This window comes from Saccopteryx bilineata, chromosome 2, assembly GCF_036850765.1.
Source record: "Saccopteryx bilineata isolate mSacBil1 chromosome 2, mSacBil1_pri_phased_curated, whole genome shotgun sequence".
NCBI lineage: Eukaryota > Metazoa > Chordata > Mammalia > Chiroptera > Emballonuridae > Saccopteryx > Saccopteryx bilineata.
Window position 1 is genome coordinate 134,834,011 of NC_089491.1, and position 26,224 is coordinate 134,860,234.

At 43.4% G+C, this 26,224-nt stretch overlaps 1 protein-coding gene, 1 long non-coding RNA gene and 1 pseudogene across 3 annotated transcripts in view; 2 read left to right on the forward strand and 1 right to left on the reverse strand.

Moving 5' to 3' along the window:
- Positions 1 to 20,444, reverse strand: part of LOC136324698 (uncharacterized) — a 30,342-nt gene extending 9,898 nt beyond the window's left edge. The window contains exons 1-4 of one of the 2 annotated variants that reach the window (XR_010729128.1): positions 20,233 to 20,444; positions 15,994 to 16,135; positions 9,830 to 9,878; positions 9,381 to 9,690 (exon numbers count right to left, since the gene is read on the reverse strand). This is a non-coding gene — a long non-coding RNA (uncharacterized lncRNA). Of the gene's footprint in view, positions 1 to 9,380; positions 9,691 to 9,829; positions 9,879 to 15,993; positions 16,136 to 20,232 lie in introns of those variants that run through there. The other variant, XR_010729129.1, reaches the window with a different exon arrangement.
- On the forward strand, positions 4,668 to 5,608 carry LOC136323719 (heterogeneous nuclear ribonucleoprotein A3-like; annotated as a pseudogene).
- Positions 20,445 to 20,601: 157 nt separating the features above from the next.
- Positions 20,602 to 24,079, forward strand: TUBA1B (tubulin alpha 1b). Its single transcript, XM_066257935.1, has 4 exons — positions 20,602 to 20,759; positions 22,190 to 22,412; positions 22,554 to 22,702; positions 22,932 to 24,079. Exons 1-4 carry the CDS (start codon positions 20,757 to 20,759, stop codon positions 23,910 to 23,912), a joined length of 1,356 nt encoding a protein of 451 aa, XP_066114032.1. The 5' UTR covers positions 20,602 to 20,756; the 3' UTR covers positions 23,913 to 24,079.
- The last annotated feature ends 2,145 nt before the right edge of the window (positions 24,080 to 26,224 follow it).

A 26,224-nucleotide genomic window follows, 5' to 3' on the forward strand; every position in this document is an offset into this window, starting at 1 on the left:
ATGGCACATATGAGAAAGCAATCAATGAACAACTACGGTGTCACAACGAAAAACTGATGATTGATGCTTCTCATCTCTCTCCGTTCCTGTCTGTCTGTCCCTATCTATCCCTCTATCTGACTCTCTCTCTGTCCCTGTAAAAAAATAAAAAATAAATAAAATAATAAAATAAAAAAATACATAAAAATCAACTGCATTTTTAGTATATGTGCTGCCGAAGCGAGCACTCAACTGCGTTTTTATATACTAAAAATAATTAGAAATTTTACCTTAGAAAGGATGTCATTCATAGTAGTATCAAAAACATATAGCCTGACCAGGTGTTGGTGCAGTGGATGGAGTGTCAGACTGGGATGCGGAGTACCCGGGTTCGAGACCCCGAGATCGCCAGCTTGAGCGCAGGCTCATCTGGTTTGAGCAAAAGCTCACCAGCTTGAATCCAGGGTCGCTGGCTCCAGCAAGGGGTTACTCAGTCTGCTGAACGCGGTCAAGGCACATATGGGAGAGCAATCGATGAACAACTAAGGTCTCGCAACAAAAAACTGATGATTGGTGCTTCTCGTCTCTCCGTTCCTGTCTGTCTGTCCCTGTCTATCCCTCTCTCTAACTCTCTCTCTGTTCCTGTGAAGGAAAAAAAAAAAAACATATAAAGTATGTGGGTATAATACTGTGAAAGACATAGGGATAAAAATGGACAAGATGTATTTTAATACAACTTTATTGGAAAAACCCTAAAGCACACCTAAATAAATGGAATTATATACTTAGTCCATGGGTTGGAAGAGTAACCTCAAAAATTTAGTTCTTCTCAAAATTATCTGTAGGTTCAATGCAATTCCAATGAAAATCATAAAAGAGTTTGTGCATATAACCATGCACTTGACAAAAGCATGTATGACACCATACTAGAAGATTAAAAAAAATTTTTTTTTCTTTTCCACGTGAGAGGTGAGAAAATAGACTCCTGCATGCACCCCGACTGGGATCCACCCTGCAACCCCCATCTAGGGCTGATGCTCTGCCTATTTGGGGCCATACTCGCAACTGAACTAAAATAGTGCCTGAAGCAGAGGCTCATGAGCCATCCTCAGTATGTGGGCTGATGTGCTCAAACCAATCGAGCCATGGCTGAGGAAATGGAAGAGAGAAAGAGAAGGGGGAGGAGTGGAGAAGCAGATGGTCTTTTCTCCTGTGTGCCCTGACTGGGAATCAAACCCAGGCCATTCTTATGCTGGCCTGACACTCTAGCCAACTGGCCAGGACAAGATTTTTTAAAAAGTACAGAATGAACAAAGTCCCTGTGTTCCATTTTATATAACACAGGGAATAGTGGCATCATGGGACAAGGTACTTGGAGTGTCTGCTCTTCTAGAGCAAGCCTCCTCAACCTCTAAGGCCTGGGAAGATACAGTGGTCCCTCACCTATTGCAGGGGTTAGGTTCCAGAACTCCCCATGATAGGCAAAAATCCGCAAAGTAGCAACCTTATATTTATTTTATTATTTATATATATATATATTAAGGCTTTATAAACCCTCCCTACACTTTTATAAACCTTTCCCACACTGTTATTAACATTTCCCAAACTTGTATAAACACTTTCAACTTTTTTTTTAAAGACTTCTCAGTGGAATCACTCGATTTTATTTTATTTTATTATTATTTTTTTTTTTTTTGTATTTTTCTGAAGCTGGAAACGGGGAGAGACAATCAGACAGACTCCTGCATGCGCCCGACCGGGATCCACCCGGCACGCCCACCAGGGGCGAAGCTCTGCCCACCAGGGGGCGATGCTCTGCCCCTCCGGGGCGTTGCTCTGCTGCGACCAGAGCCACTCTAGCGCCTGGGGCAGAGGCCAAGGAGCCATCCCCAGCACCTGGGCCATCCTTGCTCCAATGGAGCCTTGGCTGCAGGAAGGAAAGAGAGAGACAGAGAGGAAGGGGGGGATGGAGAAGCAAATGGGCGCTTCTCCTATGTGCCCTGGCTGGGAATCGAACCCGGGTCCCCCGCATGCCAGGCCGACGCTCTATCACTGAGCCAACTGGCCAGGGCCAACACTTTCAACTTTTTAGGTTAGAAAATGCTTATTTTATTTCAAAAATAACTAAAATAATAAGTATATAAAAATATCTAACTATATACTGCAAAATCCTGCAATATAGCAAAAAATCCAAGATGCAAAATTAGATATGTACAATTTAAAAATCCATGATACAGTGAGACCGCAAAAAGTGAACTGAGCCTGACCAGGCGGTGGCACAGTGGATGGAGCGTCGAACTGGGATGTGGAGGACGCAGGTTCAGACCCCGAGGTCACCAGCTTGAGCATGGGCTCATCCAGTTTGAGCAAAGCACACCAGCTTGAGCCCAAGGGGTTACTTGGTCTGCTGTAGCCCCCGGTCAAGGTACATATGAAAAAACAATCAATGAACAACTAAGGAGCCGCAATGAAGAATGGCTGTTTCTCATTTCTCTCCCTTCCTGTCTGTCTTGTCCGTCCCTATCTGTCCCTCTCTCTAACTCTCGCTGTCTCTCCCACAAAAAAAAAAAAACTGAACCGCAATATGGCGTGGGATAACTGTATCACTTATGTAGGCACTTTATCTAGACATTATGCTACAAATTGCCTTTTTTATCCTGATAAAAATACTAAAGGATAAGAATATTTACTACTCTGGAAGCTAAATATGGATATTTTTAATCTGGCTAATAAGGCTAAGGTGAAGAATTTAAGATTAAATTTGATTACAGGGTGTCCTCGGGTTATGACACAGTTCTGTTCCTACGATAGTAACATAACCTTAATTTTAGTGTAAGTTGAAACACACTCTAGCCTAAGTCACTTACCTATCCTAACACAGTTGTAAAATCATAATCTAGAACATAAAAACACAACTAAGCCACAGAAAAAGAAAAAGGACATAAATACACTGTATTGTCATAATAGAAAAAATGAGTGTAAAAAAAATTCCTTACCTTTATTCCTGTGGTTGGCTTGCACACTGGAAGGGGCATTGCAAGGTGAGAGAGAGTGACCTATTGGGAGGAGGAAGCTGGAGAGGCAGGAGAACCTGCAGAAGGTGCTGGAGATACTGGGTCAGGTGAATCAGGATTGCCTAAGGACCATGCAGGAGACACTGGAGATGATTCTACCTGTACTTCAGGTGTTTCATCTCAAGAAGCTGCTGAGGTAGAGGCTAGACTGCAGTGGTTCTCAACCTTTCTAATGCCGTGACCCCGCAATATAGTTCCTCATGTTGCGGTGACCCCAAACCAAAAAATAATTTTGGTGGCTACTTCTTAACTGTAATTCTGCTACAGTTATGATTCGGAATGTAAATACCTGATATGCATTATGTATTTTCCAATGGCTTTAGGCGACCCCGCTGGGGTCGCGACCCACAGGTTGAGAACCGCTAGGCTAGAGGATTTGTTGCAGGCCTCTCTACTGTTTTAAAGAATTGTTCCACTAACCTGTGGTGGCGCAGTGGCTAAAGCATCGACCTGGAAATGCTGAGGTCGCCGGTTCAAAACCCTGGGCTTGCCTGGTCAAGGCACATATGGGAGTTGATGCTTCCAGCTCCTCCCCCTTCTCTTTCTCTGTCTCTCCTCTCTCCCCCTCTCTGTCTCTCTCTCTCCTCTCTAAAAATGAATGAATGAATAAATAAATAAATAATTGTTCCAGGCTAGTCTGGAAGGTTGATAACTTCTTCTCCTCCAAAATCTGCCTATAGCATTGCAAGGCATCCATAACAGCTCTGTATATCTTATTGAATCTGTCATTGCTGTACAACCCTAATGGCATAAACTGAAACACTCAAGTCTGAATTTTTTTGTTTTTATGGGAGTTAGTGTCCTAAACTAAAAACATCATATGTCAAGATTGTCGTAATCCAAGGATCCTCTGTATGTTTATTTTCTATGTTTCAGATTCTTTTACTCTTGATAGATCATGTAAAGAGATAAGGATTCCTTTTATTATTATTATTATTATTATTATTATTATTATTATTATTTTAAAGCGATAGGAGGGGAGGCAGAGACAAACTCCTGCTAGCAACCTGACTGGGATCCACCCAGCAAGCCCACTAGGGGGCAATGCTCTGTCCACTAGGGCATTGCTCCATTGCTCAGCAACCGGGCTTTTCTTAGTGCCTGAGGTGGAGGCCACAGAGCCATCCTCAGCACCCGGGGCCAACTCACTCCAATCAAGCCATGGCTGTAGGAAGGGGACAGAGAGAGAGAGAGAGAGAGAGAAGCAAGAGGGGGAGGGGCAGAGAAGCAGATGGTTGCTTCTGTGTACCCTGACCAGGAATTGAACCCAGGACATCCATATGCCAGCCAACATAACCCCTGAGCCACTGGCCCAGCCTAAGGATTCTTTTTTGTCAAACTGTTATGCTACAGAATCTCTCTTTACCATTCTGGAATGTGGCCTCTTAATTCCAACCCTTGGGCTATCTGCAAAATCCTTATAACTTAAAAAATAAGATTTGTAATGGATTTTGTTAGTTCATAAATTATGCCTGTATTAATCAAATAAGCTATTAAGATGGTCTCACTAGCTTTATATTAATTTAACCAATATCCACATATGTTGTATAGATTCTCTAGTTCGAAAAAAGCCCATATTGAACTCGAGTTAAAAGAGGCGAGTCCAGTGTCAAAATGGAGGGCCGTGATCCGAAGGAACTATAGCAGTTGAGAAAACTGTTTATCGGTGGTCTGAGCTTTGAAACTAAAGACAGTTTAAGAGAACATTTTGAGCAATGGGGTACACTCACATATTGTGTGGGGATGAGAGACCCTCAAACAAAATGTTCCCAGGGATTTGGTTTTGTGACTTAATCTTGTGTTGAAGGTGAATGCAGCAATGTGTGCTCAACCACACAAGGTTGATGGGAGTGTAGTGGAACCAGAGAGAGCTGTTTCTAGAGAGGATTCTGTAAAGCCTTGTGCCCATCTAAAAGGAAGACAATTTTTGTTGGTGGTATTAAAAAAGACACAGAAGAATATAATTTGAGAGACTACTTTGAAAAGTATGGCAAGATTGAAACCATAGAAGTTATGGAAGACAGGCAGACTGGGAAAAAAAAGAGGATTTGCATTTGTAACATTTGATGATCATGATACAGTTGATAAAATTATTGTTCAGAAATACCACACATTAATGGGCATAATTGTGAAGTGAAAAAGGTCCTTTCTAACAAGAAATGCAGTCTGCTGGATCACAAAGAGGCTGTGGAGGTGGATTTGGCAACTTTATAGGTCGTGGAAGAAACTTTGGAGGTGGTGAAGGTAACTTCGGCAATGGTGGAAACTTTGGTGGAAGAGGAGGCTTTGGTGGTGGAGGTGGCAGCAGAGGTAGTTATGGGGGAGGTGAATATAATGAATTTGGAGGCGATGGGGACAATTATGGCAGTGGTCCTGGTTATAGTAGTAGAGGAGACTATGGTGGTGGTGGTGGACCAGGATATGGAAGCCAAGGTGGTGGATATGGTAGCGGTGGTGGTAGATATGATGGTTACAATGATGAGGGGAATTTTGGTGGTAACTTGGTGGTGGGAACTAGAATAATTTTGGAAATTAGACTGGACAGCAGCAATTAAATTACAGACCCATGAAGGGAGCTGTTTTGCTGGAAGAAGCTTGGACAATCCCTATGATGGTGGTTATAGATCTGGTGGTGGAAGTGGTAGATATACAATAGTAGCAGAAGGTTCTAAAATATCAAGAAAAGGTCTACAGTTCTTAGCAGGAGAGCAAGAAGTTGTCAGGAAAGCTGGAGGTTACTTTGAGACAATCATCCCAAATGCATTAGAGGAACTGTAAAAATATGCCACAGAAAGACCAATGAGCCTGACCAGGCAGTAGCGCAGTGGATAGAGCGTCGGACTGAGATGCGGAGGATCCAGGTTCGAGACCCCGAGGTCGCCAGATTGAGCGCAGGCTCATTTAGTTTGAGCAAAGCTCACCAGCTTGGACCCAAGGTTGCTGGCTTGAGCAACAGGTTACTAGGTCTACTGTAGCCCCCACCCCCGTCAAGGCACATATGAAAAAGCAATCAATGTACAACTAAAGTGCCACAACAAAAAACTAATGATTGATGCTTCTCATCTCTCTCTGTTCCTGTCTGTCTGTCCCTATCTATCCCTCTCTCTCTCTCTCTGTCTCTGGAAAGAAAGAAAGAAAGAAAGAAAGAAAGAAAGAAAGAAAGAAAGAAAGAAAGAAAGAAAGAAAGAGAAAGAAAGATGATCCATAGTCAGAGAAGTTACTGCTACTGCAGATTAAACAGGAAACCCTTCTTGTTCAGGACTGTCATAGCCACAGAAGTGCAGCTTTTGTAAAAAAAAGTGCAGCTATTGATTAATGCAATGTAGTGTCAAGTAGATGTACATTCCTGAGGTCTTTTCTCTGTCGTAGCTTTGGTTTTTTCTTTTCATTACATCAGGTATGTTGTCCTGTAAATTGTGATAGTGGTACAGGAATAAAAAGTTAAGGAATTTCTAACTTTAAAAAAAGGGGGGGGGAGAAACATCACATATTTTGGATCTAGCTTCCTTTTGCAGACTTGTAAATTATAAATAAATAAAAGAAATGCCTCTAACAGATTCAGAACTGAATATAAAGCAAAGTCTTATTTTTCTATATAATATAAACCCATTTACATAAAATTTTATATGTGTATATGCATAGAGATGTCTAAAAGGGTCTCTAACTGTATTTTTATTAATGATAAGATTTCAGGTAAATTTTACTTTCATTCTAACTTTTTAAGTTGTCTGAATTTTCTAGAATGAGTATGTAAAACAAAGGAAAAGAGAATTATTTTTTAAAAAGAAGGAATTTCTCTGGTTTAAATTGAAAAGCCACCTGACCTGTGGTGGCACAGTGGATGAAGCATCGACCTGGATGCTGAGGTCACTGGTTCAAAACCCTGGGCTTGCCTGGTTAAGGCACATACAGGAAGCAACTACTATGAGTTGAAACGTCCTGTTTCTTCCCCTTCTTTTTCTCTCTTCCTCTCTTTCATTCTCTCTCTCTCTCTTCTCTTTAAAAATCAATAAACAAAATCTAAAACAAAATAAAGATTTTAAAAAACCTTAAAAACCTATTTATACTGGATATACAAGCTGGGTGTCAATAAATCCAGAATTTTCCTTAATGATGCACTCTATTATTTTACAAGTCTATTTATAGTTGATGCTAGCATATTCTAGATGGCACTTACTTTTAAGAACCTCCCCACATCATTATTTTATAAATCACTTTGTGGTAATGAGTCAGTAAGCACAAGTTTTTCAGAGGAACACATTAAAGGTGCTAAGCAAATGTCTCACATGCAACTGTGAATTTTCATTCTTTCCATTTTTCTTATAAAGAGCAAAAAAAAGTTTATCAAGAGTCTATCACCTGTCCTGTGGTGTTGCAGTGGGTAAAGCATTTATCTGGAATGCTGAGGTTACCAGTTCAAAACCCTGGGCTTGCCCAGTTGAGGCACCTACGAGAAGCAACTATGAATTGATGCATCCTGCTCTTCCAGACCTGCGCCCCTTCCAGACCTGCCCCCCACCTTTCTTTCTCTCACACTTGATCTTGTATTTTATCTCTAATATAACATCTAGATTGAAATGTAATTCACATACTACACATTCACCCAAAGTATGCATATCAGTGGTGTTTATTATATTCACAGTTATGCAACCATCACCACAATCAATTTAAAAAAATTTTTTATTTTATTTATTCATTTTAGAGAGGACAGAGAGAGAGGAGAGACAGGGGGGAGGAGCTGGAGGCATCAACTCCCATATGTGCCTTGACCAGGCAAGCCCAGGGTTTCGAACCGGCGACCTCAGCATTTCCAGGTCAACGCTTTATCCACTGCACCACCACAGGTCAGGCCACCATAATCAATTTTAGAACATTTCATCACCCCCGCCAAAGAAACTCTGTAACCTGAACAACCATAAGCCCTATGCAACCACTAATCTATTTCGTCTCTATACATTTTCCTATCCCAGACATTTTATTTTTTTCATATACATTTATATCAAATGAAACCAATTTATTCCCAACTTAATAGTGTCTTATTAGGCAGATTGAAAAATAATAAATAACAAAAATAGCATCTTTACTGTTAACTTTTTAAATTTTTTTCATTTAATTTATTGGGGTAACATTGGTTAATAAAATTATACAGGTTTCAGGTACCCAGTTCTACAGCACATCATCTGTATATATTGTGTGTTCACCACCCCAAGTCAAGTCTCCTTCCATCATCATCTATCCCCACCTACCCTCCACCTCCTTTTTCCCTCCTGTAATTCCCATACTGCTGTATGTTTACAAGTGTTATTTCTTTCTGTTTTTCTTTTTTTATATATAATTTTTTACATGATTTTATTTACTGATTTTAGAGAGAGGTGAGAAAGAGAATAAGGAAAGGAGAAGGAAGCATCAACTCGTAATAGTTGCCTCTGATACATACCTTGACCAAGTAAACCCAGGGTTTTGAACTGGTGACCTCAGCATTTCAGGTCGATGCTTTACACCAGGGGTCCCCAAACTTTTTACACAGGGGGCCAGTTCACTGTCCCTCAGACCGTTGGAGGGCCGGACTATAAAAAAACACTATGAACAAATCCCTATGCACACTGCACATATCTTAAAGTAAACAAAATGGGAACAAATACAATATTTAAAATAAAGTACAAGTAAATTTAAATCAAACTGACCAGTATTTCAATGAGAACTATAGGCCTGCTTTTGGCTAATGAGATGGTCAATATCCAGTTCCATAATTGTCACTGCTAGCCGTAACAAGTGATATGACGCGCTTCCAGAGCCGTGACAAGTGCGTCCCACGTCACCGGAAGTAGTACTGTACGTGAGCTACGCCGTGCTTTGCGTGGCTCTCTCGCTGACCATCAATGAAAGAGGTGCCCCTTCCGGAAGTGCGGCGGGGTCGGATAAATTACCTCAGGGGGCCACATGCGGCCCGCGGGCCGTAGTTTGGGGACCCCTGCTTTACACTGTGACACCAGAGGTCAGGCTATACATTTTCTTTCTTTGTTGAATCCCTTTACCGTTTTCACACAGCTCCCCAACTCCCATCCCCTCTGACAGCTATCAGTCTGTTCTCCATATCTATGAATCTGTTTCTATTTTGTTAGTTTATTTTGTTCACTATTCCAGACATTTTTTATAAATTACAATAGGTAGACATTTGTAACTTGTTTCTTTTTCTTTTAAAAAAAATCAACTTAAGTAGATATATTTTAGCAATATTTCCATTTTCAGTGATCCATATAGATAAAAGAAACACCAGTAGAACATGTAATTTTATTTTTTTTATTTATTTATTTATTTTTACAGAGACAGAGAGTGAGTCAGAGAGAGGGATAGACAGGGACAGACAGACAGGAATGGAGAGAGATGAGAAGCATCAATCATTAGTTTTTTCTTGCGTGCTGCAACACCTTAGTTGTTCATTGATTGCTTCTCATATGTGCCTTGACCATGGGCCTTCAGCAGACCCAGTAACCCCTTGCTTGAGCCAGAGACCTTGGGTCCAAGCTGGTGAGCTTTTGCTCAAACCAGATGAGCCCGCACTCAAGCTGGCGACCTCGGGGTCTTGAACCTGGGTCTTCGGCATCCCAGTTCGACGCTCTATCCACTGTGCAACCGCCTGGTCAGGCAGGACATGGAATTTTAGAATACAGAGATTACTTGATATATAATTCATACACCACAAAATTCACCCTCTAGTGTACAAGGTAGTATACAGTTTAATTTTAATATACAATTTGAGTTTTTAGTATACTCACCAGCTTGTGCAACCAATACCACCTTTAATTCTAGAACATATTCTTCGATCTAAAAAAAAAAAAAAAAGCTAAACTTTATACCCATTAGCAGTCACTCTCCAGTCTACCCTCCTCTTTTTTAAAAAATTATTTTTATTTATTTTAGAGGAGAGAGAGAGAGAGAGAGAGAGAGAGAGAGAAAAGGGGGGGAGGAGCAGGAAGCTTCAACTCCCATATGTGCCTTGACCGGGCAAGCCTAGGGTTTTGAACCGGCAACCTCAGCATTCCAGGTCAACACTTTATCCACTGTGCCACCACAGGTCAGGCTCTACCCTCCTCTTAGCCCATGGCAAACACTACTCTATTTTCTGTCTCAATGGATTTGCCTATTTGGACATTTCATGTAATTGAATCATACAATATGCAGCGGGGGTTTTTTTACTTTTATTTATTTATTTACAGCATTCCTCTGTAACTTTAATCTCTTTTCCAGACTTTATTTTTCCTTGTAGCACCTATTAGTATCTATATTATATTTCATATCTCTTTGCTGGATATTCATTTTCTTTCTCCTTTACTAGGATATAAACTCCATAAGGGCAGGATATAGTTTGTTCATTGTGATAGCTACCCCAAAACTTAAAAAAAAGTGCCTGACATTATAGGTTCTCAATAAATATATATCCAATATATAAATAAAAATAGAAGCCATATTGTTTTCTACATACAATAGACACTTTCCTATCTTTTTTTTCTTTAATTTTTTTTTTATGTATTCATTTTTAGAGATGAGAGAGAGAGGGAGAGAGAGAGAGACAGAGGAGCTGGAAGCATCAACTCCCATATGTGCCTTGACCAGGCAAGCCCAGGGTTTCGAACCGGCGACCTCAGCATTTCCAGGTGATGCTTTATCCATCGCGCCACCACAGGTCAGGCTACACTTTCCTATCTTTATCCTACTTAACCTCTCTGTAGTATTTGACTTTGTAAGACCTCTTCTTCTTGGAACTCTATCATTCCTTGGATTGTGAAACTTGCAGTTCTCCCCTTCTGATCATTTCTTCTTAGATGCCTTTTAAAGGCTTTTTTCTCTACTTTAAATAGTGTTCACAAAAATTAGGGGATTAGTGAATGTGCAGATATTCCAGTACTTTCAGCCTTTTGTATAGTGCATTTTAACTGATGAAATAAAAGTTGGTTTTGCATCTCATTTGCATAGCCAAACAACTTTCTCTGACTTGTTTGCTTTTCTGATGTTCTTGTTTAATAAAAAATAAAATCAAATGCTTTTTTATCTCTTCATATTTATTTTTAAATATCCCCTAATTTTTGTGAGCATTCTTCATATTCCCTACTAAGGCCAGGTTCTCTACTTAGGCCACCACTCTCCTAAAGTCTATACATTCCTCTTGAGTGATTTTGTTTAGCCCTATGGTTTAGTTATCATCTTAAATCTCAAAGACTCAAATCTGTATCTTTCTCCTCTCTCCATATCTGTATATATAACTGACTACGGACATCTCCAGCTATGTGTCACAGATACTTAAACTCAAAAAATGTCAAAAGCTGAACTAATAGCCCTGGCTGGGTAGCTCAGTTGGATAGAGCATGGTCCCAATATGCCAATGTGACAGGTTTGATTCCTGGTCAGGACACACATAAGAATCAATCAGTAAATGCATTAAAAAGTGGAACAGCCTGACCTTTGGTGGTGCAATGGGTAAAGCATCGACCTGGAATGCTGAGGTTGCCGGTTCGAAACCTGGGCCTGCCTGGTCAAGGCACATACAGGAAGCAACTACTATGAGTTGATGCTTCCGCTTCTCCCCTCTTTCTCTCTTTCTCCCCCTCTCTCTAAAATCAATAAATAAAATCTAAAAAAAAAAGTAGAACAAACCCATGTTTCTCTCTCTCCCTCCCTCTCTAAAATAAATAATTTTTTAAAAATAAGCTGAACGGGCCTAACCTGTGGTGGCGCAGTGGATAAAGCGTCGACCTGGAAATCCTGAGGTCGCCGGTTTGAAACCCTGGGCTTGCCTGGTCAAGACACATATGGGAGTTGATGCTTCCAGCTCCTCCCTCCCCTTCTCTCTCTCTGTCTCTCTGTCTCTCTCTCCTCTCTCTCTCTGTCTCTCTCTTGCCCTCTCTCCTCTCTAAAAATGAATAAATAAAAATAATAAATAAATAAATAAAAGAAGGGAAAGCCCTTGCAAAAAAAATAAAAATAAAAATAAGCTGAACGATTAACTCCTCCTGCATCCCTTCTATAGCTCCTATTCACTTCTTCCTTTAAGTATTATGATCTTAGTGAAAAACATAACTATTCAATCAAGTATTTAAACCAAATATCTGAAAATTAACTTTCATTCTTCAGTGTCTCTCAAACTCCAAGTTCAATATTCAAAAACAAATTACATATTAAGCACCTACTATGTAATAATAAATCCAGAGATAGGTGGTTTTAATGTTGGCTCAGCAGATTATGTGTCAGAGCACTAAAATGGCATTTCTTTGATTCTCTTTACATTAAGACCCTCAAGGTCTTAAATTGACTTCAGGTATTATATCTTCATAGAACATTTCCAGAAGCAAAAAGCAAGAGAGGAAAGTGAAACAAAAGAGCTTTGCTCAAGGATGCAATGTCTTCTTTTTTCTTTTTTCTTTTTTTCTGAGGTTGGAAACGGGGAGGCAGTCAAACAGACTCCCGCATGCGCCCGACCGGGATCCACCCGGCACGCCCACCAGGGGGCGATGCTCTGCCCATCTGGGGCGTTGCTCTGTTGCAACCAGAGCCATTCTAGCGCCTGAGGCAGAGGCCATGGAGCCAGCCTCAGGCCCAGGCCAACTTTGCTCCATTGGAGCCTTGGCTGCGGGAGGGGGAGAGAGAGACAGAGAGGAAGGAGAGGGGGAGGGGTGGAGAAGCAGATGGGTGCTTCTTCTGTGTGCCCTGGCCAGGAATCGAACCCGGGACTCCTGCACACCAGGCTGACACTCTACCACTGAGCCAACTGGCCTGGGCTGCAATGTCTTGATCAGAGAGGAAAACAATTTCCAGAAACACCCTACTCAACTCCCTTTATGTCACATAAATATGAAGGAGACTGAGAAAATATGTGGCAAAGGGAGACAGGGCACCCTTGATTTGTCTCCTGGGATTGAGCACAGGACTACCCTTAAAAAAAAAAAAGAAAAAAAGAGTTCTCTTGGCAAAGAAGAATGGAAGGTAGTTTTTAGAAGACATGAAACTTGAATTCTAAGTAAATAAATATATGAACAAGTAAATAAATGAATAAAGTATTTCAGATTCTATAAATCCTATGAAATAATGTAATGTGATTAAAAAAGAGTGATGGGCATTTTTAAGATAAAATTGATGAAATTTACTAATGGGATTGAATGTGACAGTATGAGAAAAAGATGATTCCAAGCTAATATTGATTTCCATTCATAATTAAGCTCAAGAAATATAATTAAGAGTCTAAAGTCATACTACTATTAACTGATGTCAGAAATAAATTTAATACTATCTGAAATTAAAGCCCATTTTCTTTCCCCTATGGTAGCAATTTTCAACCAGTGTGCCACAAGAATTTTTAAAACATGCAATACTAGACTATTTAGTCAAGGGCACTGACCTCTTTTCCCTTAGATTATCAAATAAAAAATAAAAGACAAAAGCCCTGGCCGGTTGGCTCAGCGGTAGAGCATCGGCCTGGCGTGCAGGAGTCCCGGGTTCGATTCCCGGCCATGGCATACAGGAGAAGCGCCCATCTGCTTCTCCACCCCTCCCCCTCTTCTTCCTCTCTGTCTCTCTCTTCCCCTTCCGCAGCCGAGGCTCCATTGGAGCAAAGATGGCCCCTGTGCTGAGGATGGCTCTGTGGCCTCTGCCTCAGGCACTAGAATGGCTCTGGATGCAACAGAGCAACGCCCCCTAGTGGGCGTGCCGGGTGGATCCCGGTGGGGCGCATGCGGGAGTCTGTCTGACTGCCTCCGTTTCCAGCTTCGGAAAAATGAAAAAAAAAAAAAAAAGACAACAGCCAACACAATAGCTCTCTATTATGAATGCTCCATTTTGAACCATAAATATATAGGTCATATAATAGAATTGCATTTTATTGGTCACATTGAATAATAAGGTTGCATCTGACTGGTTAATTCTTGGTACCAAAAACTTTTTTTTTTTTTTTACAGAGAGAGAGTCAGAGAGAGCGATAGACAGATAGGAATGGAGAGAGATGAGAAGCATCAATCATCAGTTTTTCGTTGCGACACCTTAGTTGTTCATTGATTGCTTTCTCATATGTGCCTTGATCATGGGCCTTCAGCAGACCAAGTAACCCCTTGCTCAAGCCAGCGACCTTGGGTCCAAGCTGGTGAGCTTAGCTCATACCAGATGAGCCTGCGCTCAAGCTGGCGACCTCAGGGTCTCGAACCTGGGTCCTCCACATCCCAGTCTGACGCTCTTTCCACTGCGCCACTGCCTGGTCAGGCTATACCAGAAATCTTTATGTGCAAGAATAGGTACCTGATTTTTAAAAAGTCACTGGGGAGACCCTGGCCGGTTGGCTCAGTGATAGAGCGTCGGCCTGACATGCAGAAGTCCCGGGTTCGATTCCCGGCCAGAGCATACAGGAGAAGCGCCCATCTGCTTCTCCACCCCTCCCCCTCTCCTTCCTCTCTGTCTCTCTCTTCCCCTCCCGCAGCCAAGGCTCCATTGGAGCAAAGATGGCCCGGGCACTGGGGATGGCTCCTCGGCCTCTGCCCCAGGCGCTAGAGTGGCTCTGGTCGCAACAGAGCGACGCCCTGGAGGGGCAGAGCATCGCCCCCTGGTGGGCCTGCCAGGTGGATCCCGGTCGGGCGCATGCGGGAGTCTGTCTGACTGTCTCTCCCCGTTTCCGGCTTCAGAAAAATACAGAAAAAAAAAAAAAAGTCACTGGGGAGTAAAAAGCGTAGATAATTATTTTTATTATTATTATTATTTGTAAATAAATCAAAATCATACCTATATTTTTTTCAGATTGGCAAAAAATATTTTTGGTGTGCCACAGAATTCTACAATAGTAAGTAGTTTATGTGTGCTATGAGATGAAAAGATTGAAAATCTCTGCCCTATATCATCTGGAAAAAAAGAGAACATAAAATGGCATCTATAAATTTTTAATACTTTAATAAATAAAAATAAAAGGCTAAACATTTGAAAATCATAGATGCTTGGTAAGTTGTTACTATTTGTTATTTGTGTCTTTCCTTGTAGAGCTGCTTAAATGAACAAAATATTTTGTGAACTTTTGTGTTTTCTAAACCACAATATGGACTAACAAATGTTACTGACTGCTGGCCCTGGCCGGTTGGCTCAGTGGTGGAGCGTCGGCCTGGCGTGCAGTGGTCCCGGGTTCGATTCCCAGCCAGGGCACACAGGAGAAGCGCCCATCTGCTTCTCCACCCCTCCCCTTCTCCTTCCTCTCTGTCTCTCTCTTCCCCTCCCGCAGCCATTGGAGCAAAGATGGCCCGGGTGCTGGGGATGGCTCCTTGGCCTCTGCCCCAGGCGCTGGAGTGGCTCTGGTTGCGACAGAGTGACCTCCCCCCCAGGGGCAGAGCATCGCCCCCTGATGGGCAGAGCATCGCCCCCTGGTGGGCGTGCCGGGTGGATCCCGGTCGGGCGTATGCAGGAGTCTGTCTGACTGTCTCTCCCCGTTTCCAGCTTCAGAAAAGTGCAAAAAAAAAAAAAAATGTTACTGACTGCTGAGAAGAGTAGCAAACGACCATGATATTAGGTAGCTAAGATGAGAGTGGCTCAAATAGCAACATAGAGTCTCCTACTATATCAAAGATTCAAAGCAAATAGCTGTAGGCCCTGAAATCGTCCAACAAAAGAAAGACCTATATAATCCATTAAAATGTTAAGACAGTGGATAATACTGTTTATATTGCAGTGTAAGACCAGTAGCCGTGGCCACCATCACAGCCGCCTGGCCCGTGCAGGTTCACATTTGATTTGGATAGACAGTAATGAAACAATGGAGCCAAGAACTGGTGGGCCATTAGCTTTAATCCTAGCTTGCACCCAGCAAGCAAGAAATACACACAGTGGGAAAACACTTCCCTTTCCATTCAGGGCTCCCAAAGCCACTGACTTATCTGAGTTTCCTAGAATCAAAGGTTTCTACCTCACCAGCCTTACTCACCTCTGTTCCCCATCTCCTTCTATCTCCATGCACAAACTCTGCACAAACTGGCTTGTCCTTCAGCACTCCACCATCTTGGCTGCTTCTCCTGGCCTCCTCCACGTGGCCTTTCTCTGTTCTCCTCCAGCATGGGCTCCTCTGCCTCATTTAATAGTATAGAAATCAAAACCTTTAATCCAATATACAAACAAGGAAGTCTCTGATACAAAGTCACTTCTCTGAGGCATAATGGGATTCCTCATGAGAGTGCACCACCCACATCATGCAACAGTCAGGGGTGTGGGGAAAAGCTTAGTCTTAAACTAAGCCTTAGGCTATAAGGACTTAGCTTACAGCCTGTCTCCCACACCCAATGCAAACTATAAGCGAGCAAACATATATATCGTATTTACAAACTTATTTGACCAACATGCATCAATTTAACAACTACTATTTAGTTGTTAAATACAAAGTGGCCTGACCAGGCAGTGAATAGAGTCAGCCTAGGATGTTGAAGACCCATCGAGACCCCAAGGTCACCAGCTTGAGCATGGGTTTATCTGGCTTGAAAGTGCGCTCACCAGTTTGAGCGCAGGGTTGCTTGCTTGAACGTGGGATCATAGATATGACCCCATGCCACTAGCTTGAAGCCCAAAGTCGCTTGCTTGAGCAAGAAAGGGGTCAATAACTCAGCTGCAGCACCCCCCCATCAAGGCACGTATGAGAAAGCAATCAATGAACAACTAAAGTGCTGCAACTATGAGTTGATGCTTCTCACCTCTCTCTCTTCCTGTCTGTCTCTGTCTGTCCCTCTCTCTAAAAAAACAAAAACAAAAAAATATATATATATATACACAAACACACACACTCAAAGTGTATGCATCCATGTATAATACAAACAGATTAAGTTGAGAATGGGTAAAAATGTCAGCCTTTTTTCTCAGGTACTGAAGAGGTAGCAAAATTAATTAACTTAGCATTCATTATTCAATCTTTTTCTGGCATTAAGATGTAGTAATGTAACCAGAGAGTTCCCCAAAGACACCAGATGAATTTTGGAGGAGTTTATTGGCCGGCGACTACAGGGGTGTAAAACAAACCCAAATCCTGCAGCCCCCCCTTTTTAAAAAATTTTTTTTTTAATTTATTTATTCATTTTAGAGAAGAGAAAGTGGGGAGGAGCAGGAAGCATCAACTCCCATATGTGCCTTGACCAGGCAACCTCAGCATTACAAGTCGACTCTTTATCCACTGTGCCACCACAAGTCAGGCAGCCCCCCCTTTTTATAGTCCCAATTACACACTGGCTGGGCTTGGGAGGAGGGGGAGCATGGCACAAAAGTCATTAATCTCATTAACAAGCTCACTGAATTTTACTGCTTTGTTACAATGTTTATCTATACTATAAATAAAAAGGAGAACATTGCTACACCCTAAAGCCTTTTAAGAAAAGAGAAGTGAAGGGATTCTCAGATAAGTTCCATCTTCCTTGCTCTGTAGTTAAATTATGACTTATCTTCCCTGACCAGGCGGTGGCGCAGTGGGTAGAGTGTTGGACTGGGATGCAGAGGACCTAGGTTTGAGACCCTGAGATCACCAGCTTGAGCGCGGGGTTCATCTGGTTTGAGCTAAAGCTCACCAGCTTGGACCCAAGGTCGCTGGCTCGAGCCCACAGTCAAGGCACATATGAGAAAGTGATCAATGAACAACTAAGGTATCCCAACGAAAAACTAATGATTGATGCTTCTCATCTCTCTCTTTTCCTGTTTGTCTGTCTCTATCTATCCCTCTCTCTGATTCTCTCTATCTCTCTTAAAAAAAAAAAAGTAAAAACCCTTCTCTAAAAATAAATAAATAAATTATGACTTATCTGACCCAGTTGCCCTTGCAAGCCAGGAAGCTCCTGCATTCTTCTCTTTCCTTTCTCCACAGAAAAGAGGGGTTAAGAGGCTTGACTTTTCCTCTTTAAAATGGCAGTTGCTAATGCTAAGTTTTATAGTTTCTTGGCACCTTATCACAAAGATACCAAACTAGGTTATAGTTAAAGATCCCTTTGGCTCTATTATCTGAAACCTGAGGTATCATCATGAACCAAAAAAAAAAAAGAAAGAAAGAAAGAAAGGGAAAACCACCTCAATACTTCTTATTCATAACAGGGGAATTCATAGATAACAAGGCTATTAGCAAAGCTAATAGTTTTAGGAAGGTATCTGGGTAGGCATATAGGCCCACAGGAACAAATCCCTGCAGTGAAAGCTCTAAGATTCTGAAGAGAGCTAGGAAGAGGGAGGTGCCTGCTTTCAAATAGCTTTCATCCAAAGCAGAAAGCAAAATGGAGTTCAGCTACTTGGTTCCCTAACATTCATATTTCCAGTTAAGACAAGCTAATGACAAGGATTTCTCCAACATATTGTAGGTTCAGTTCCAGACCACTGCAATAAAGCTGGTCATAAATCGTTTTGATGGTGGAGAGCCTTGCCTACAATTTGTAAAAAAAAAATACTCTCTGTGAAGCACACTAAAGCAAAGCACAATAAAATCAACCCTGGTATTTTCCATATCCTTTTAAGAATAAATGTAACAGATAAATTTTCAAAAAAAAAGTATACATGAGACAACCTGAAACTAATAGGATATTACTGTATGTCAAGGATAAGTGTGATAATATTCAAATACATTCCTAAAAACAACATTCCTTTAGCAGGACTACAAAAAACATTTATTTACTTTTTTAGATTTTTATTTATTTATTCCTTTTTTATGAGAGAGAGAGGGAGAGATAGAGAACAGGGGGAGGTGCAGGAAGCATCAACTCCCATATGTGCCTTGACCAGGCAAGCTCAGGGTTTTGAACCGGAGACCTCAGCATTCCAGGTCGACGCTTTATCCACTGCGCCACCACAGGTCAGGCCTACAAAAAACATTTATGAGAAATAAATGAGGCCTGACCAGGTGGTGGCGCAGTGGATAGAGCGTCGGACTGGGATGCGGAAGGACCCAGGTTCGAGACCCCGAGGTGGCCAGCTTGAGCCCGGGCTCCTATGGCTTGAGCAAGGAGCTCACCGGCTTGGACCCAAGGTCGCTGGCTCCAGCAGGGGGTTACTCGGTCTGCTGAAGGCCCGCGGTCAAGGCACATGTGAGAAAGCAATCAATGAACAACTAAGAAGTCGCAACGCGCAATGAGAAACTGATGATTGATGCTTCTCATCTCTCTCCGTTCCTGTCTGTCTGTCCCTGTCTATCTCTGCCTCTGTAAAAATAAATAAATAAATAAATAAAAATAAAAAAAAAAAAGAAATAAATGAAGACCTCCTTGTTTGCATTCCAGGTTCATATAAATATGAGTGGAAAAAAATATATAGCCTTACAAACAGCACACACATATGAACAGTGTAAAATTTTTATTTGTATGAAATGGTTTACCAAATCTGAATCAGGTAATAATTGAATATTAACTATTAATTTTTACTGTCTTACATTTAGCTTTTTCTGTTACTAATACACTATCATCAGGAGGATAATTTGAATAGTGTAGTAACAATAACTGGTTTTCTGTTAGCACCATTTAAAAGCCACACTTTAACCCTAACCTCCTTAAGCATTTTGAAGGGTTAACAGTGGTTTTGGAATATTTTCCCAAAAGGTAAGGGGAGGAAAAAGTCTACTCACTAAAATCTGGGCCTCCTAGCAGTAAACTATAACAAATTGATCTATCTTGATACACAGAACGCAGTTATTTATTATACAAAGAGTTTTACAAAACTAACATAAGGAATCCCCACTTTCTAGTATCTTTCCGGGGCCAATTTCGTCCCACCTCAAATTTCTGACTTCACTTCTTCAATTCAGCTACCAAACTGTCTTTAAATCGCCAGGGCTGCTCCAAAAAGTTGGTGCCTGAGGTCCAAAAATAGGGCCCTTTTAAACAGTGTGGATCTTAAATGCTTAGGTACTACTCTTTGAATGACTGTTTTTTACTTCCAACGTTTGGCACCCTTAGATTCAAGAACAAGTCATTATAATAAACCAAACAGAACTGTTTTCAGTAATTCAAATGTTTTTGTTAAGAATTTCTCTCTCCTGTGTGCCCTGGCCGGGAATTGAACCCGGTTACTCTTGCCCGCCAGGCCGACGCTCTACCACTGAGCAAACCGGCCAGGGCCTGAACTGTTTTCTAACCTCGCGTGACTCCACATTACCAAGGAAGTACAGAATGCAATGCCTTTAAAGGAACTGAGAAAAGGAAAAGGCAAAACTCACTGACAAATTGTGGCAACATGAAAATAATCAGCTGAGCTATCCGAACAGACGTTTCTGCATTTCATGGTGCCTCCCCTTTAAAATTGTATAGACTTCTTAAGTCTCAACGTTCGTTCAAATTAAGACAAGCTCGCACTTCCAGGATGGTCTGCTTTGGAACGCTGCCCAACATCCACCAGGCCTCGGCAGCCATGCGCCGCTGACTGCAGCACCCGAGCGCGCGGGCCGCAGGCGCGGAGGACCCCGCCCCGCTGGGCGGGAGGGGGCAGGGGGGAGGGGGTTCCGGGCCGGGAGCCCGCCTCTGCGGCGACCAAGCCGGGCACAGAGTGGGCGCGCCGGGCCGAGGGAGGGGCCCGCGGCTACGGCACCGCCTGAGCCCGTCCGCCCCTCCCAGAACCGCTACTTAAGCGACTCCGGCGCCTCCCCCACCTCAGTGCGTTACTTACCACGACTCTTAGCTTGTCGGGGGCTGTAACCGGGATCCGTTGTCTACTCCTGTAGCCTGTGCCTGCTAACCCGTAACCATGGTGAGTGCCGCGAGCAGCCTCGCCCTCGCTCGGAGAACGGGGAGAAAACAAGGCGAGGAGGGGGGTATGGCGGAGAGCCTCGAACTAGAGAGGGTGGGACCAGCACAGTGCATTTGGAGGGCGAAAAATGAGATGAGCCAAGGTTGGAAATAGATCGACTCTGGTTTGCAGAGAAAAGCTGGGGCCCGGAAAAGAAGTTCGCCACCTTTTCTTCTCTGATTATGGAAGGGGATGGTCGACTTCCTCCACCCTGGTTAGGGCTCTTATTTAGCCCTTAGCTCCAGGGTGCGGCGCCCCAAGACCCTGCAGTTTTTTCCCCGCGCGTTTCCATCCCCCATCTCTCCCCCCGCCTTTGACTGGCACCCGCGCGGGCTCTCCCCGCCTTCACTTCCTCCTCGGCGCGAAAAGCAGAGGCGGGAAGGGACCTGACACAAGAGCGCACGCGCGACCGTTATCTTCCCGCCCCAGGTCGGCGGGAGACCGCCACTGCAGTCTGCGCGTGCGCGCTCGGATGCTGCGGATCTACCTGAAGGGTGTGTCTCCTGTTACTCAAGAGTTTTCGTGTTTGGGGGTTAGTTTTGAGTTTTCGGGGTTTTTTAAATGAATATATTAAGGAGAGTATAGAGGAAGGTTCCTTGTCAGTGTGCTGCACTCTGCCATATTACCTCCCACCAGCCCTAGAGGTCATCTGCCCCTCCGTGGCCTCTCTGCTACGTTAGGAATGCTTGTGGGAACAGTTGGCAGAGAGGGATTTTGAGTGAATGGAAATCCGATCTTAGTCCAGATACGTGTTGTGGATAATCCCTGATATGACCTGACAGATGCTGATGTGTTGGGTTGAGCCCAGTGCCTGCGGAACGCTGAGGATGGTTTGGTCATGGCTGCGCTTCTGCCGACGTGGCCGTAGCTGTCCCAGTGCCTGTGCAGCTGCATGGCCCCGCTGGCCGTAGAGGGCGCTGTCGCGCACACCCTGAATTGCTCATTCATCCTGTGCTGCAGAATCCTGGCCCTGCCCTACCCCTCACGAGGGCCAGACATTTCCTCTGCACTGCTCTGGCCACGTGCTTCCTGTACTGGGAGCTGCCCGGAAATCTGGCCACCTAGTCTAAAATGGAATTCTGGGGCCTGCGTGCTGGACTAATGGCTTCTTTATTTTGGTCTTTCAAAAAAGGAAGCTGTGACTAAGGTCTCTCCTTAGTTTGAAAAGGGGCCTTTCTCAATTTAGAAGGAGAAAGGAAATTCATTAAAAGCAACACAGATCAAAAAATAAAGTGTCCCCTAGAAAAAAAGTTTTACATTTTAATTTGTTTTAAAAGGCAATTTGTAAGATTAAGATTCCATATATATATTGTTCTGCTTCACAACCAATTATTGTTCTGCTTCACAACCAATGCTGGGTTAGTTTCAACCAGATTTTCTTTTTTCCACAGCGTGAGTGCATCTCCATCCACGTTGGCCAGGCTGGTGTCCAGATCGGCAATGCCTGCTGGGAACTCTACTGCCTGGAACACGGCATCCAGCCCGATGGCCAGATGCCAAGTGACAAGACCATTGGAGGGGGAGATGACTCTTTCAACACCTTCTTCAGTGAGACAGGCGCTGGCAAACATGTGCCTAGGGCAGTGTTTGTAGACTTAGAACCTACAGTCATTGGTGAGTTGATCTCAGTAACCTGAGTGAGATCCCAGGGGTCTGAGACAGGAAATAAGTCCTGGGGGCTCTGTGCCTACCCTGGGGTTAGGCAGGCTGGTGCAGGTTGTTAGTGACGGTGGCCGCCTGGCTTCCTTTTTCCAGATGAAGTTCGCACTGGTACCTACCGCCAGCTCTTCCACCCTGAGCAGCTCATCACAGGCAAGGAAGATGCTGCCAATAACTATGCCCGTGGACACTACACCATTGGCAAGGAAATCATTGACCTCGTCTTGGACCGAATTCGGAAACTGGTATCAAATTTAAATGTATATTTATAATGAGTTGGGGGTTCAATTGTAAATTAAAAGGAAAGACCAGACTATAGCACTCATTCTTTGACACATGCCAAATGGGATACACTGCTCACTATGTTAATTGTTTACATCAATGTGATCATAAGTTAAAGAAATAGAAAATTCTAAGTAAGAAAATGTATTCTAGCATTAAAGAATTAAAGTGTCTCTTTTTCTTCCCCTACAGGCTGACCAGTGCACAGGTCTTCAGGGCTTCTTGGTTTTCCACAGCTTTGGTGGGGGAACTGGTTCTGGGTTCACCTCCCTGCTGATGGAACGTCTCTCTGTCGATTACGGCAAGAAGTCCAAGCTGGAGTTCTCTATTTACCCAGCACCCCAGGTTTCCACAGCTGTAGTTGAGCCCTACAACTCCATCCTCACCACTCACACCACCCTGGAGCACTCTGACTGTGCCTTCATGGTTGACAATGAAGCTATATATGACATCTGTCGTAGAAACCTTGATATTGAGCGCCCAACCTACACTAACCTTAACCGCCTTATTAGCCAGATTGTGTCCTCCATCACTGCTTCCCTCAGGTTTGATGGAGCCCTGAATGTTGATCTGACTGAATTCCAGACCAACCTGGTGCCCTATCCCCGCATCCACTTCCCTCTGGCCACATATGCCCCTGTCATCTCTGCTGAGAAAGCCTACCATGAACAGCTTTCTGTAGCAGAGATCACCAATGCGTGCTTTGAGCCAGCCAACCAGATGGTGAAATGTGACCCTCGCCACGGTAAATACATGGCTTGCTGCCTGCTGTACCGAGGTGATGTGGTTCCCAAAGATGTCAATGCAGCCATTGCCACCATCAAGACCAAGCGCAGCATCCAGTTTGTGGACTGGTGCCCCACTGGCTTCAAAGTTGGCATTAATTACCAGCCTCCCACTGTGGTCCCTGGTGGAGACCTTGCCAAAGTGCAGCGAGCTGTGTGCATGCTGAGCAACACCACAGCTATTGCTGAGGCCTGGGCTCGCCTGGACCACAAGTTTGACCTGATGTATGCCAAGCGTGCCTTTGTCCACTGGTATGTGGGTGAGGGCATGGAGGAAGGAGAGTTCTCCGAGGCACGTGAGGACATGGCTGCCCTTGAGAAGGATTATGAGGAGGTTGGTGTGGATTCTGTTGAAGGAGAGGGTGAGGAGGAAGGAGAGGAATACTAATTACCATTCCTTTCAGCCCTGTAACATGTTATACTCACTCAGAACTTCAGGTGTTAGAGCTTTCTGACTAGATTGTCTTCACTTTTACCTGTGATCATGTCTGTCTTTTCATGTATACCCAAAAGATTTCCCCCTCATGTCTCCAAGTAAAGACATTGAGAAATGAAGTTTGACTTCTGTCCTTTTTCTAAATTGATTTCTCTACACTTCCAGGATAGAGACTGCAACATGGTGGTAATATCAACAAACCCACTTCTGTCTATCTGGAGGAAAAGGAGCACATGGGAAAAGCATGGCTTGATACTGATGTGTTATAAGTTCTGCTAATACAGCTTTTGGAATTAATTGGGTAATGAGTTATGAATAACGAGTACAGACATGCCTGGTTTTACTACAAATTGGACACAAAACCCTCCAGCAAAAAAAGTTGCAACTCTGTTGTGTGCTTTAATTCTATCTAGAATCAAGCCTGCAGATCTCCAGTGTATGCCTGTAAATCTGAATGAATCTGCAGATGTGACTACTGTTAAATTATGTGGATTTGTAGGAGAGCACTGATTTACTACACAGTATGAAGTGGCAACATTTGTAAAGGTTGAGAGCTTACATTATTCTAAGTACAGAATTTTGCTACATCTAAACAAATCTAGAGATAAGCAAATGGAGGATTTAACCTAGGAGAAAAGTACATTTCAAGATCAGAAGCATAGCCTGACCAGGTGGTGGCGCAGTGGATAGAGCCTCGGACTGTGGTGCGGAAGGACCCAGGTTTGAGACCCCGAGGTCACCAGCTTGAGTGCAGGTTCATCTGGCTTGAGCAAAAGCCCACCAGCTTGGACCCAAGGTTGCTGGCTCCAGCAAAAGTTACTTCGTCTGCTGAAGGCCCCCGGTCAAGGCACATATGAGAAAGCAATCAATGAACAACTAAGGTGTCACAATGTGCAACAAAAAACTAAATGATGCTTCTCATCTCTCCGTTCCTGTCTGTCTGTCCCTGTCTATCCCTCTCTCTGACTCTCTATCTCTGTAAATAAATAAATAAATAAAATTAAAAAAAAAAAAAGATCAGAAGCATAGGGACTATTGAGATTTGCTGGAGATGTTGAGGTCTTAACTGGTTTAAGTAGCAAAGGCCAAGGTTTTTCCTAGCCCATAGATGCTCTACATAGGATGGGACAAAGGTTTACAGTTGCTATAGAAAATCACATAGAAAAAACTAAACCTACTTTTGTCCCATCTGTATAAAATAGTTCCTAGCTTCTGGAAGAATCTGACTTGCATAGATATTTGAGAAAGCTGTTGGGTAGCACTATAGGCCTAGCAGCAACACTCATGTAGCCACTAATTCCAAGGGGGAGATAGATGTCAAGGCTTTTAAACTGGATAAATTGTAATTAAAGTTTTGAGTTAGGCCCTGGCCAGTTGGCTCAGCGGTAGAGTGTCGGCCTGGCGTGCGGGGGGGCCTGGGTTCGATTCCCGGCCAGGGCACATAGGAGAAGCGCCCATTTGCTTCTCCACCCCCACCCCCTCCTTCCTCTCTGTCTCTCTCTTCCCCTCCAGCAGCCAAGGCTCCATTGGAGCAAAGATGGCCCAGGTGCTGGGGATGGCTCCTTGGCCTCTGCCCCAGGCACTAGAGTGGCTCTGGTCGCCGCAGAGCGACGCCCCGAAGGGGCACAGCATCGCCCCCTGGTGGGCAGAGCTTCGCCCCTGGTGGGCGTGCCGGGTGGATCCCGGTCGGGCGCATGCGGGAGTCTGTCTGACTGTCTCTCCCTGTTTCCAGCTTCAGAAAGAAAAAAAAAAAAAGTTTTGAGTTAGTGCCCAATTCACAGAAAAGACCGGCTTGAGAGATGTTTGAAGGACCTCTTAAATGTCCCTCTGTTGTTTCTATGACACGAGGGAAAGGTAGATTGGAGCCAGGGTAACAACAGCGAACCAATGCAGGAAAGCTTTTTAGGCAAGCAATAAGTGCAGGGGATGCTATGATCCTTTCTCAGAATTCTGGGCACAAGATTAAGCCAGTATTTTACCCTGGCTGGATCGCTCAGTTGCTTGGAGCATCATCCTGTAAGCACAAGCTTTGCCAGTTCAATCCTGTCAGGATACATACAGGGACAGATCGATGTTCCTGTATCTCACTTTTTCTAAAGTCAAATATTTTTTAATTTTTAAAAATTAAAAGACCAGTGTTTTCAACTGTAATGTTTCATTTTGGGGTGGGGGAACACTGCTTTTTATTTTTAAATGAGAGAAGGGAAAAGAGACTTGCCCATAAGCCCCAACTGGTATCAACCCAGCAACCCGGTTCTAGGGCT